The 14,830-nt window shown below is 38.1% G+C and overlaps 1 protein-coding gene across 2 annotated transcripts; it reads right to left on the bottom strand.

Annotated features, from left to right (window-relative positions):
• Positions 1-6,471: 6,471 nt before the first annotated feature.
• Positions 6,472-14,807, bottom strand: LOC136440033 (decapping and exoribonuclease protein-like). 2 transcript variants are annotated; one of them, XM_066435796.1, is made up of 8 exons: positions 14,516-14,802; positions 13,660-13,773; positions 12,911-13,006; positions 9,868-10,100; positions 8,702-8,918; positions 7,959-8,094; positions 7,183-7,277; positions 6,472-6,693 (listed from the first exon to the last, which is right to left on the bottom strand). In XM_066435796.1, the coding sequence occupies exons 1-8, from the start codon at positions 14,746-14,748 to the stop codon at positions 6,576-6,578; spliced, it is 1,242 nt and encodes a 413-aa protein (XP_066291893.1). In that variant the 5' UTR covers positions 14,749-14,802; the 3' UTR covers positions 6,472-6,575. The 2 variants fall into 2 exon arrangements, with proteins under 2 accessions (XP_066291893.1, XP_066291892.1); XM_066435795.1 differs by lacking the exons at positions 6,472-6,693; positions 7,183-7,277 and adding an exon at positions 7,357-7,878 and having other exon boundaries at positions 7,955-8,094; positions 14,516-14,807.
• Positions 14,808-14,830: the final 23 nt, after the last annotated feature.

The raw sequence follows: 14,830 nt of genomic DNA on the forward strand, positions 1-14,830 counted from the left end.
TGGAGATAGCCCCGAAAGGAACCACCTTCAGTAGATTGCCGTTGAAGGCCATCCGTTTCAAGCTGTTGTTGCCGACGAACGCTCTCGGAGACATGGTTTTGATGAGGTTATGCTCAAGATAGATCGACCTCAAAGAGGGCAGGCTGTGAAAAGTGAAGTCGCCGATATGCAGGAGGCGACCACACCGGATGGTTATCATCTGTATGGACGGGACGGAGGAGAAGGCTTCCGCTTCTGGAAGAGAAAGGAAGGCGGAAGAACTTCTCAATGTTTACGTCATCATCATTGTCTTAAAAAGTTGTTCGTTTTTCCTGTTAACATTTACCCAAAATGTTCATCATATCTTCATGTGCAGTGATATCGTTCGACATAGGAATGTACACTGAGCATGTAATTGGATAGTACTTGCATAGTATTGGATAACGATAAGATACATATATGATGCTGCTTTGCTGCTTGTAATGTTTAAAATCTCAAAATCAGCTTTAAAGATATTAACAATTTCTATAGTGGTACATTTTTCTTCAAGTTCTATAACGAGTCATGTATCTCATCTTTTTCTCTAGCTTTTCCAGTTATTTTCAATATTCAAGACCTATGGAAGGAAACATTGTTATTTTAGAAGCAGTTCTATTGTCCACACTTACCTATTGCCTGGATGGTGCTGCCGGTTATGACGAAGGTGATCAGGCTGTGTGACACCGGAATGTGTCGTTTGGTGAGTGTGGTGAAGTTGAACAGGCGGTTCAACATGATTCCAGTTACGTACTTGTCATCAAACCCGGTAGGAACGTCATTCAGACACGTCAGGCCATGATCTTCTGCACTACAGACGCTCTGAGCTGCCACCTGGTGGTAAAAAAAATCGAAAAAAATGCTTGATAGCGTTCATGCCTTGTAGTTAGTAAACTATGGTTTATTCCACACTTTTCGCCTGAATTTTGAAAATCAAAACGCGCAATGTAAGTCACATTTGACGTACTTTTATTGCCGTGATATCTCCAGCAAGGCTATGACAACACAGGCTTTCGGCCATGATCTACGAACACGGAAATCTTTCTAGCTAAAAGTAAGCTGACTTTCTTAAGACACATTCACGATTGTCCCAAAATGACCTCAGTTTGCTGTCGCTAACTTGTCGTACGGCATATGTCAAAACTCATCGTGGGTCGTTTTCAATTGAATCTGTAACATTTTTATCTGACGAGTTTTTAAAAAAAATTGAATAAAGACAAAATTTTATCTAGTTGCTTGGGTAACTGTTTTTTTTCGTAATTGAATAAAGGGTGTTTGCAGTATGATTATCCTTATTTTCCTACAAATGCTTGTGAATATTGGTAGCTTGCTATTAAAAGGAAGATAAATTACAGATATAGGGTCTGTGCGTTATGTCAACATAGTACAGAGCAATACTGAGTGTCGTAGTCTTACCGTTACGCCACTTGAAACGCACGACGTCAAGAAACTGTTGTCTCGCTGCCTCGGGCATTCGCAGTTCTTCCTCCGCACTATTTTCCACTCGCTCTTCACGAAGCACTCCTCTGGACAAGGCAAGGAAAACTTCAGAACCAACAAAACAAGGATGGCGACACACTGCATGCTCGTTTTCTCCATGGTGGTATGCGGTACGACTGAATAGCACGTACGCCGAGGTCGAGACAAAAAAACAGAACTGACGAAAACACATCTGTGTGGGGAATTAATTCAGTCTATGTATGTCTGGTATTACTGGAGTTCTTTTCTTTTCTATGTATGGTATTAATTGTTTTTTTTCGCTCTGTTGATTGTGTTCACAGATTAATAACCAGACCAAATGAATATGCACCATTTTGGTTGGGTGAGTGTAAATCATCCGACAATATACTAGCACGTCATCTATCGCACTTTTAGGCGACAACAATGGACTGGGTAAAAGTACTTGTCCAGGGAACTTGTAGGTTTGGGGTGAATTCTGATGATTTTGAGGTGTGCTCAGAATAGTTACATAGACACAAAACTTCGTTAAATCAAAAGCGAGGAAAATACTATTTCTCTCTTTGATGATTCTGTCCTAAATACATTATTTCATGACATCTAGGACAACGTGATTGTACACATAGCACGAATGTTTTATGAAGGCTTTGATATACATGGGTTGTCAGAAATTACAGTCGGAGAGTGTAAAATACTGTATCCTATTATGTACGTCGCCGATTGCACTTTTTAAACGACCACAATGGACCGGGTAACGTATTTGTCTAGGGAACCTGTAGGTTTTGTTGTGTATTCTGATGATTATGTGATGTGGTCATAATAGTTTTATAGACACAACTTGAGGCGGTTAAATCAAAAGTGTGGAGAAAACTTTTTCTCTATTTGATGATTCTGCCCCAAAAAACATCATTTCATGATATCTATGGGAGAACACCATTGGACACATATATAGCATGAATGTTTTACTAAGTCTTTGATGTACCTGAGTTGTCAGAAATTAGAGTCGGGGAGTGTTATCTGATAATATTTCCTCTTCGATTTCATATTTTAGACGACCACAATGGACTGGGTGCTGTACTTGTCCAGGGAACCTGTAGTTTCGGATGAATTTTGATGATTATATGGTGTGGTCAGAATATATAGCTCCATAGACACAAAACTTGTAGCGGTTAGATCAAAAGTGTGGAATTTCTCTTTTTTTGATGATTCTGTCGTAAATACTTCATGACATCTAGGAGAATACGATAATTTTACACATAATGTTTTTATCAATGCTTTGATATACATGTTGAAAAAAATCATAGTCTGAGAGTGTAAGTTATCTGATAATATACATCGTCAGTTGCACGTTTTAAACAATCACAATGGACCGGGTGCCGTACTTGTCCAGGGAGCTTACAGGTTTTGGGTGAATTCTGATGATTATATGGTGTGGTCAGAATAATTACATAGACCCTTAAGTGGTAAAATCAAAAGTGTGGAAAATACTGTTTCTCTTTTTGATGATTCTGTCCTAAATACATTATTTCATGACATCTATGGGAGAACACGATTGGACACATAGCACGAATGTTTCATCAAGGCTTTGATATACATGAGTTGCCAGAAATTACAGTCGGAGAGTGTATGTAAATTACTGTATCCTATTATGTACGTCGCCGATTGCACTTTTCAAATGATCACAATGGACTGGGGGACGTACTTGTCCAGGGAACTTGTAGGTTTTGGGAGAATTCTGATGATTATATGATGTGGTCATAATAGTTTTATAGACACAACTTGAGGCGGTTAAATCAAAAGTGTGGAGAATACTTTTCTATATTTGATGATTCAGCCCAAAAACATCATTTCATGATATCTATGGGAGAACACGATTGGACACATAGCACGAATGTTTTACCAAGTCTTTGATGTACCTGAGTTGTCAGAAATTAGAGTCGGGGAGTGTTATCTGATAATATACATTGTCGATTTCATATTTTAGACGACCACAATGGACTGGGTGCCGTACTTGACCAGGGAACCTGTAGGTTTTTGATGATTATATGGTGTGGTCAGAATAGCTCCATAGACACAAAACTTGTAGCGGTTAGCTCAAAAGTGTGGAAAATACTTTTTCTCTATTTGATGATTCTGCACTTAATTCTTCATGACATCTAGGAGAATACGATAATTTTACACATAGCACGAATGTTTTTATCCAGGCTTTGATATACATGTTGAAAGAAAATTATAGTCTGAGAGTGTAAGTTATCTGATAACATACATCGTCAGTTGCACGTTTTAGACAATCACAATTGGCTGGGTGCCGTACTTGTCCAGGGAGCTTACAGGTTCTGGGTGAATTCTGATGATTATATGGTGTGGTCAGAATAGTCACATAGACGCTTAAGTGGTTAAATCAAAAGCGAGAAAAATACTATTTCTCTTTTTTATGATTCTGTCCTAAATTCATTATTTCATGACATCGAGTGTATGTGAGAACACGATTGGACACATAGCACGAATGTTTCATCAAGGCTTTGATGTACAAGAGTTGTCAGAAATAAGAGTCGGAGAGTGTTAGTTATCTGATGATATACGTCGTCAATTGCACTTTTTAGACGACTATTGGTTGACGTACTTGTCCAGGAAACTTGCAGGTTTGGGATGAATTCTGATGATTATGTTGTGTGGTCAGAATAGTTACATAGACACAAGACGTGAAGCGGTTAAGTCAAAAGCTTGGAAAATACTATTTCTCTATTTGATGATTCTGCCCTAAACACATTATTTAATGTCATCTATAGTAGAACACGATTGTACGCACAGCAGGAATTTTTTATTCAGGCTTTGATTTACATGAGTTGTCAGAAATCAGAGTCAGGGAAAGACTACATAACGACTACGGTGAAAAATCATGCAAGATATAAAGGAGGTTCAAAAGTTTCAAAATTACTGGCCAAAATCGACCTTGATCTTCTTTGAAATTCTAACACCAACATCCACACAAACCAACAAATATCATCACTGCCCACAAATATGCGACAGCATGCACACACACAGACACACACCAAGAGCTCCATTTTTATGGAGGTAAATACAAACAGACACGCACACACATACACATACACACACACAAACACATGCAAACACACACACAAACCAAACCAATAGCTTCGTTTTCATGGAGATAAAATTTTCGCCGCGATATGTCAGTTACCTAAATCATCCACACGTGTCAGTGTTAGTCATATTCTGATAGAACATCTCTTAGAATTCATTTTAATGTAAAACCAACCAAACTTTTTTTACCTGTATTTTTTTAAGCTTTACTTATATCAAAAATAGGATACATGCAAATTTTATACATTCATGCACTAAAAGCACAAAATGGAAAAGACCAGCAATAAGATAATACATGTTTTGAATAAGTAACAGCAATTTTTCAAACAACAAAAGAAAGCTTCAAATCAACTCTTTCCTACATCATAGAAATCTATAATTGAAGAATAACTTACATACAAAAATATAAAAATATGGACTGAAAAATCACACACTATCAGCTTTGGATAAACATGAATTTCTTTTTACAATTCATCTATTTATCAATACATGGTAACTAAACACCTCAGAACATTATTCTAAAAAGGGCAAAACTTCAGCTTACTTGGGACAATTTTACATACTACAGCATGACAGTTATTCAAATTTACATATGACACAGACTATTTCGGACATGGACTACAGTAGACAAAACTTATCTAGGTCATGATAACTTCTATTTCTTTCTCATGCATGAGCTACAATACATCTTACACATTATACAGTCCTAAATATGTACATATTTCACAGCCTGCAAATCTTTAGGAAATGCACTAGGTGTTTGAAAAAGAAAGTATTTCTATTGTTGCCGATTTTAACCTTCAAGCTTAATTAGCTTTATAATTCCACCTGATAAATGTGCTCAAAACTGTAAAATTTAATTGTTTCATTAACCACAATAACATTAATAGATCCAGCAATCCTACAAACATTGTTTTTAGCTATCCTACATCATACAAGAGGATAAACATGTCAACCCATACATGTATCTTATGTATCTTATTCTGATGAGATTTATGTCAGGGTAGCGATTGTAATCTGGTAGAATTCTACAGTGGACCAGGTAGAGATCATGATAGGGGTTTCTGTTGAGAGATTGCGATCAGAAATGTGTTATGGTAGCCTCCCATTTATAAATTCTTAATTCCAACATAAGTCAATCCATTGATCTAAAGCGACATGAATCAAAATTGAAAAGCGCTAACGGTCTTCTAAGGGGATATCTTTGTCGAAGAAGAATTTACAGACTCCATTGTAGGATCTCTACTGGCAGAATCATTAAATTGAAATCCCTACCCTGATCATACTAGTCATGTCTAATACACTCTTCTACATGGCAAGCGGCTACAGTACGATTTCTAAGAATCTTCAGTTTGAGATTACACTCAGTCTGATACTTGACTGTAATGTCACTAATTATAACTTCTGCAGGTTTACTCTTTCATTCAGTCAACTCTTTCATGCTGTGGGCTTAGCCATGCAACAAAATATGCCAAACAAGCCTGGCCAATGTGAGTAATTTTTGTTGTTCCCTTAGATAATTTTTCCCATTGACACAAGCATAACAAGAATCCTGTCTATAGTGACTAAGTGTTGACCAGATTATATGGGTCCCCTGAGTGGTCTTCTTTACCCTGGGAGTCCAGACACCATATATCGGTGCGCCACCGAGCACCGCACGCGCGCCTAAGCTTTCCTGGCCCACCCTCCCACTGCCCCCGAAGACCGACCCCGCCCCACTCTCCGCTGTATACGGCTAGCAGAATACGGCTAGCAGAGCTTGGGTTTACAGCGGAGAGTGGGGCAGGGTTGGTCTTCGGGGGCAGCGGGAGGGTGGGCCGGGAAAGCTTAGGCGCACGTGCGGTGCTCGGTGGCGCGCCGATATACGGTGTCTGGACTCCCAGGGTAGGTCTTCTTGGGCAGTTTTGACTGCAGATCCAGATCTTATGTCAATAAAGTGTTTTGATAGCTAACCCACATTACCCTACTATTATACTAGAATAATACATCGCACCATATTAAGTAGTTGTGTGGAAGGCTTGTGTATACCAGTCCGGTAGAAAGCTGTACTCGGAGTCTCTGTGTACAGTGTGGGTTACAGGGCAGTTAGGTCTCCATGTAAACAAGTGAACAAGCCTGAAAAAAAGAATACATTATCGATTAGGAAAGGCCAACTACCTTTAAATTTCAGGCTTACAATTTAAAAAAATTAACGTTTTTTCCATAGTACGTGTGACAGTGTTCTCAAAGCAGTTTAGCTCACTGAAGAGCTAGTCTTCCATTGGTTGTGACAGAAAAGACAGACACTACATTCTGTGTATTTACAGTATTTACAGATTCACTGTACCAGAGAAATTCCCCTAGCTCTTTTCGACAAATACAAGGGCCATGGCTTAACATCCAGTCCTAAGGACTTTTCCCTATGTAGCGTGCATGTTGGGTGAGTGACAACAGCTGGGATTCGAACTTCCAACCTCTTGGTCCAGAGGCAGAGTCGCTAACCACTGGACTACACACACTACTACAGTTACTGTAACTGTAATGAAAAACAAGCTAATATTTTTTCAAGAAAACTCAGAGGATCTACATGTATTTGAGATAGTCAAACTATAAAAAAGTGCTGACCTGTGGTTGTCTTCTTGCACAACTTTCTTGACATGTGCAAGAAACTGGTCACAGAAGTTGACACAGACAGAGGGGTTCCATGTAGGAGAGTCGGCCTGGATTGAAACAAGCCTTTACTCTCAATAGAACACTACTACATTGTATGTAGCTCAATGTATGCTGGCTCTCCATTTAGAGTCGGTAAGTACAAACTGCATATATCAAAATTCGATTCTTCTTACATTTTAAAAAAGCTTTCTGCAAATATCAAAGCCATTGTTAAGCCCACGGTGAGTATCACAACATAAACATAAGTATGGTTTTAAATAGTTGAATTACAATGAGTCATAATATCAACTTATTAAGCATTCTTTATACTTTACAAAATTGCAACATGTCTAGATTAACAATCTAGAGAATCTCTCTGCAAATTGCAAGTTAAAGCTACATGTACATGTGGGTAGCCCTAATTGAGTGATATCAGGAATTACAAGCACTGATTGGATAACGTATGCATCTACCAAGTTGAACTTGAAGATACATATCACAAGTCATGATTGGATACACTCCATGATGCTGCTACTAGTATAATGTATCTCAAGCTCTGATTGGATAAGCTACCTTGATGATGTTACTGTATGTATCACAAGCCCTGATTGGATATCACCTACCTTGATGATGTTACTGTATGTATCACAAGCCCTGATTGGATATCACCTACCTTAATGATGTTACTAGCTCCAGGTATGTAAGCATAGCTCAGTATGTATCAAAAGCCCTGATTGGATATCACCTACCTTGATGATGTTAGGTATCTCCATTGTCTTGAAAGTTTCCAGAAAATGGACCACTCCATTATCGTCACGGAAACCAGCGACGATCCTGGGCACGCCTGGAAGGAAGGACTGCGCCCACCACTTCAGCAGCTTATATCTACAACAAAACATCAACAAAATAAACAATGAACAGTAAACAACACACATGCTTGTAAACATCAAAAAATCACACCAGAAAATGTAATCACTCAAAAACATATTTCAATGTAAAAATTAACATAACCAAAACAGTTTAAACAGTTTTAAACTTTTCAGTTGTAAATTCTAAAAGAGCTTCTATTACTTAACACCAATGCTTCAAATTTTATGAATTGCACCTAAATGATTGTAGTGATACATGATGAAAAGTGATGATTATTTCCTGCAATTTTACCAATAATTGAATCTTTTTTGTTAAGTAGCTGAAAATAGTATACAGGTAGGTATTTGCTAGACTTTGTTTCAATTTCTATTACATGTAACAAAATTGATTGCAAAAACACTAGATATGGTTTCGTTAATACATGTAAACGTTAGCTTATCACCTTCTCACCCTGACACCTTTAGGCCAATGGCCTGTAAGTTGTAAGCCTCATGGTGAACTCTCTCCATACTGCTCTATCCTCAGTCATTTTCTTCACTACTTATATTAGCTGTAAACGTTAGCTGTTCTCCTTAATTATCAGAATCTGTAAACTCAAATAATGTGGCCATGAAACAAGAACCTTCTGAAGTTCCTTTGCTGATTGGGTTTGTACGTCTCCCTGCTGGTCTTCAGCTCGATGTAGCACTGTGGCGCCCTCATGTGGTTGTCAGCTATCCTGCAGTCCACCTCCCCTGAGAAGACCATCGAGTGTGTGTTGAGCCTCGTTCTGATGACGGTACAGAAGGCTTCGTTTGTGTTGACGGGGTCAGACGTCTCTGGCTTCCCGTTTGGCTCGGCTGGGTGGTTTGGATCATAATTTAGTTAATACACATGTACATAACAGCTGATCGAAGGTATCATTTTTCAAAGTTGCATGTTAATCTTCTCATCAAAAATTGTGACCGAAATACATCATATCATAAGCTAGAGCACCTGTCCAGCTACTTGTGGATCTTATCAAAGTAAATAATAGTACAGAGCAAGGCTTAGAGGGCAAGCAAACAAAATTCTCTTTCTGGACACCAAATCCTTTTTACATTAATTTTTATAATAATTATGTAAATCATCCGACCATGGTACCGGTAGGTACAAATGTATACTGCATACTAGTACATAGTGATGTGATAGGGATGAAATTTGAATGCAATTCACTCGTTTAGCTGAATAGCTAGAGTACGTACCTGCCTTACTGAAAGTGCATTGGAAAACAATTTTGTGATATTGCATATTATGCAAAGATTCACTCATTCAGTCACAAAATAAACATTGTACTAGTAGTCAGATCAAGTAAGGAAATACATGTCATTGAATGTAAAACTATATCTACTAGTAGGTGAGTCTGGTGTAAAGTGCCTTTCTCAAGGACACAACATTTTGGCCTGCTAGTGCTATTAGGATTCGAACCCAGGACCGTTAGATTCTACCCACAAGACCGAATGTACTATACAACAGCGCATGCTTCAACTAACAAGACCAAAGCAGGTTCAAGTCAAAAGATGCCAAAAACGGCAGTTCTGCTGCAGTACCAAGGTCACATACCAGGGGCCCAAAATTGACCTTTAAAATCTTCCAAACACCTACCCACATACCAAATATTATATATAATTGTAATCCATTCAGAAAAAATATGCTGTCCTGAGAAACACAAACATACACACACACACACACATATATACAGACCGGCCAAAAACTACATTTTGTATATCTCCATTTTTCATAATAATTGATAGACAGGTGTTTCCTGACCTGCTGTGAGATACTGTTCAAACTTGTACCCCCAGTACGTCATCTCACGCTGTCTGGGCGCCATGTTGACTCTCCGGTCCCTCTGCTCAGGCGTTTCCACCTCGCTGATGTACCACGTGCTGTTGAACTTGGACACGGCCATCGTCCAGCCGTCCTGGTTCTCGTATGGCGTACAGAGGATCTTGGTGAAGTGTCCCCGCCAAGCGATAAAGTCTGTGTGCAGCTGGCTATCACTGGAAGAAACAGCATGTTACTAATTAGCATGAAAGCTCATCTGTGTTAATTGGTACATTCCATGATTAAGTTTGATACTTTCATTCAGCATTAAATGTATCTCACCTTGAATTTTCAGTCGTTGTTACGTGGACCTTCTTCAGGAGTGATTCAATTACTCTGAGTATGTGACCTGAGCATGTTACTCTCATCTCCCAAATAAACATACCCCCCGGAATAAACATACCCCCCGGAAAAATCTTCAAAATCTAATAAACGTACCCCCCGGAATAAACATACCCCCCGGAAAATTACCAAATTATCACGTAAACTGTGTCCATGCTACTTCTGTCCTAAGCAGGTAGGTTCTTTTTATTCATTTATGACTGATTCATCTATTCAGATTTACCATATTTGTGGAAAGATTGACATAACAGGTGACTATCACATTTTCAAGATGTCAACCCAGACCAGACTGTAAGGTTTGATCCACTCACACTGGGAAGGACCCGTACTCTTTGTAACACGTAAATGTATAGCATCCAAAATTGTTGGAAAAATTGGGCATAGGTTCCTCGCTATGACCCCTAACCGGGGGCCAACGGTGCTTTCAAATTCAAAAAGTGGAAATGTGCATGATACATGCATTTTCTACTTGGAACTTGAAGCAAGTGATCTAGGAACATTGTATAAAGTGACATATAATAAACAAAAACAGAAGTAGTCGCCAAACTTCTCAAGTTCACTTGGATGGGCAACACCTTCAGAGTCTACTCTTTTTTCACAAATGTATCAACATTTAGAACTTAATATATGCTTGAGTAAAAGTATAACTTATCTATAAAAGCCATATAGAAAGGACGAACTATGACATGTATATGATTTTTTTTATATATCTCAACTTGCCATTTATTGTGTTATGCAAATGTAGAAACAGAGATTTGTATGCTTTCCACAAAATCACATTATTATACAATGTTAAGGACATTACCATATATTGTCCTTGGTTGTGTTGTTGCAATCCAAATAATTTCAAATCCAAAAATTACCCTTGTATGTAGAAAAGAAAACTTTCATTTTGAGAGACTAAATTGTCAAACGAATTTATTGTTTAGATACAGAAACCACAAGCTTGTACAATGTTGCCAAAAACCACAGGGTTCTCATGTTACACATCAAAGCCTGAGCTAGACCGAGCGGCGTCAGAACAAGCCCTCCCAGACAGTAAGGGGCGGGGCTATCAGAAGCTACACGCAAACTTCTTGGAAAGCTCGGGCATTCTCTCTGTAGGGGAGCGATCTTTTTAAAAGTATTTTTATGTGATAATAGCCCTGATTAGATTGCAATCTAATTGTGTATAGACTTTATTACACAAAATTTTCTTTGTTGAAATTCTGTACAGTGTTGACCAAGGCAAAGGAGTTTTATTTGTAGATCAAAAAAAAGTGTTTCCCCTTCGTCGAGATGAGCTTTTCCATTCATGAGAAACTTTCCCACAGACTCACTGCGTCTTTACTGTGGCGATTTTCGAAGGACTAAATGTTCATGTTTGTGGTAGGATTGAAACCTTTTGGTATATTTTGAAAGTGGTTGTACAGTTGTTAATACTAAGACACAATTTTTACGTGGTGTTTTTAAATTTTCAAAGTTTTGGCTCCATGATCTCCTTGATCTCACGTGAGCAGAGTAAATTACATGCGTGCTTGAAACACGGTGCGCCGCTGGCATATTCATGTAATTTGTTTTCTGATCAGCTTGCTTTGATTTACGATGTAAATAGAGACTGTCAAAGTTGTGTATATGAAAAATACATTTCAAAACTTCATTGTGCCGTCTTATTTTCCCCTTAAATAACGTTTAATTTGTAGCGAGATCGACCGATATGTTTGTACCGCCAGGATTTCACAAATGCCGGGTCATTGTAGTGGCGGGGAAATCCACGTCATTTGGTCAAGTAGCGATTTAGGAGCACAAATATCGGGGAAATATGGGGAAAAAACTTAACTTTCGTTATATTTGGGATCTCTGGTAAGCAAAGCCCTAATGAATTTTCAAAAAAACAATAAACGTACTGTCCAAAATAAGAACGTACTGGGTGGATTTTGAGGCTGAAAAAAATAAACGTACCGGTACGTTTATTTGGGAGATGAGAGTACTATAATTGTTAGAAAGTTCGCTCACTATTAACTTCTACAAGGATGTTGTGTTTTCAGGTCTGTTTGTGCATTTGTAAACAGCATAATTTTGACTCAAGAAGTTATTAATTGATCTTTAAGATATTGTGGGGTCATATGGTGTAACGACAGATTGTTTGGCCGAGAGCTGAGAGGTCCTGGGTTCGAATACTGTCATGTTACTGATATTAATATTGTGCCCTTAGGAAAGGTCCTTTACACTACTTTCCTCACTCTACCTAGGTGCAAAAATGGGTAGCTGACTTTAGTTGGGGAGGTAAAAGGTCAGATGGAAGGAGAGGGTTGGGCTCTGCCTTCCAATACTGTGCTTTAGACACAGTTGATAACAACCCACTGCCCCTTCAGCCTCAAAAGGGCAGTGTGGGACTACCTTTACCTGATATTTGGTACTGTAGTAACTAGTAGTTGGTGGGTAGGAAAGTTGTTACATCAGATAATGTTATATATGATATTCATACAACATATATAGTCCTTCTTCTAATTAGCCAGAAATCTTGACTTTTGTATTCTAGCACATCTAACCCATACACACTTGCACAGACTTGCATGTACGGCCATGTAAACTTGCAGAAATTCTTATGCTTGCTAAACGTGTTGCAACAACTGAGGTACAGTTTCCATATTACAGTACATACCTTTCTGCATGTTCACTTTCTTGTTCACCAGTCTCAGAGCTGGATGAAACCGATCTTCTGGCAAGCAAGAATTTCCGTCTGTTCTTTAGAATCCACCTAAAAGCAAAATATACTTTTATACATTCATAGTTATCATATTGCTCTCCTCTATATGAGAAAGGGATGTTGTTGATTACCAATTTGAAATGTAAATAGTGTGTATGGTTGCACTGTAATAGAACTTAAAAGTTCTGATAAAAAGATTCAAATCATTTGATTGGAAAACTCAATGTATAATTACAATACTTTTAAGTAAAATAAAAGAAAATATATATCCAATGTATTTAAAATGTATTTATAATTACACTATGTATCTAAAATATCTATAACATTTATAACTTAATATATTCATTAAAATACTCTCTTGTTTCACAAACTGTCATGAAAATTCTAATTGAGTTCTTCTCACTCATTTATCATGACTTAGAATGTTGTTGTTGTTGTCTCTGTTACACCGCTGTCTCGTCGGTCTATGGTCACTTGTGCTTTTCCTCTTCTTACTCATGTGCTACATTTTATCTCTCTGTACTCTTCTCATGTTGCTTATTTCAAAAGGTCGGCATGCTAATGTGTGATAGAGTCTTTGCCTTTTCCACTTTTGTTTGCTTCTTTTCTTGTTTCCTATACATTTACATATTGTCCTTCCTTTTCTCTCATTTGTCTGCGATACTTAGAAAGGATGGGTGACATCTGAATGAACACAGAATTACCTTAACATGTGATCGAGGCGTTCTTTTTCATCCTCGTCTCTTTTGATCAGAGTGTCGTAACCTTCCGTCAGATCAAAGTTCACATGTTTGGGGTCAGGAGGGACAACATAATATCTGTAGGAAAACAAAATAACATACTGTACAACTATAATAGTTAATACACTCTTACTAATATGTCCAGGGTGTACACATGTACAGTGATAAATGTTTAATTTCTGGGCTTTCACAGCTACTTTCTTTCATTTCATCAATAACCTTGAAAATAATAATTATCATAACTTTACTACATTAAGCGGCCATATTATGGCCGAACAAGCATTCGAAGTAAAATAAAGGCTTTGACTTGACTTGACTTGACATGTAGCTCCCCTGAAAAAATGGTCAAACTACAAAGTAGCAAGGGTAAGTTCCATATTATGTTGACAAACCATATGTATAATAAGTACAGACAAGTTGAATATAAAACAACAGCAAAAATCCATCTTCTCGTTAGAGTACGCCAATTCACTCTTCCAACTTGCAAAAAGATATTTGTGCTTGAGACTGATTGTACTGTATAAGATGTAGTGCAATATCAACTATCATTTCCTTGTTTACATCTGTTTCAGAAAGCAAAATTGTGCATTCACAATATTTGAGGATTTGCTGATCGCATTGTTTTTAAGCTAAATACTTCGTGCAATGAGAAGGGGGCAATGTCATACATCATAGATAGAAATCTTCCAATGTGCTTGTTTATCAAATGCTCCAGACACAATAAAGATGACTTTAACTCTCTCTCTACGACTAGTACAAGGTAAAGTTATTTGCTAACTCATTGTTATATATGAGTACTTTATACATGTATTCTACCCACCGAAGTTTGCGTCCGTCGTTGTGAAAGTCGCGCTCGGCGTCCAGTGAGAAAACGCCCACCTCGGAAGGCTGTCTGTAGTTGGGAAAAGGGAGATCGAATCTCGATAGCGGGTAAACATCAAATGCGACTTTTCCTCCGCTGAAATCTTCAGCTCGTTTTAAGTCGTATCTCGGTTTCTTCTGGTTCATCCCTGCATCTTCTATCCGTCTTTTAAAACCACTAGAAGAAGTCATGTTTTGGTCTTGGGTTCTAAACCCGGAAGTGGAGGCCTCGAGGGGATACCGCAAAGAGTAGTGGGAAATTTCTTCATCTCGA

The sequence above is a fragment of the Branchiostoma lanceolatum genome, chromosome 8 (genome assembly GCF_035083965.1).
Source record: "Branchiostoma lanceolatum isolate klBraLanc5 chromosome 8, klBraLanc5.hap2, whole genome shotgun sequence".
Lineage (NCBI taxonomy): Eukaryota > Metazoa > Chordata > Leptocardii > Amphioxiformes > Branchiostomatidae > Branchiostoma > Branchiostoma lanceolatum.

Excerpts from the sequence above, each read along its gene's own strand:
- LOC136440033 (XM_066435796.1), bottom strand. The coding sequence starts at position 14,748 with ATGACTTCTTCTAGTGGTTTTAAAAGACGGATAGAAGATGCAGGGATG. Across the intron at positions 8,095-8,701 it reads CAGCAAAGGAACTTCAGAAG|ATATAAGCTGCTGAAGTGGT; the intron begins GTTCTTGTTTCA and ends GTTTTGTTGTAG. Across the intron at positions 7,278-7,958 it reads AGATACCTAACATCATCAAG|GCCGACTCTCCTACATGGAA; the intron begins GTAGGTGATATC and ends GTTTCAATCCAG.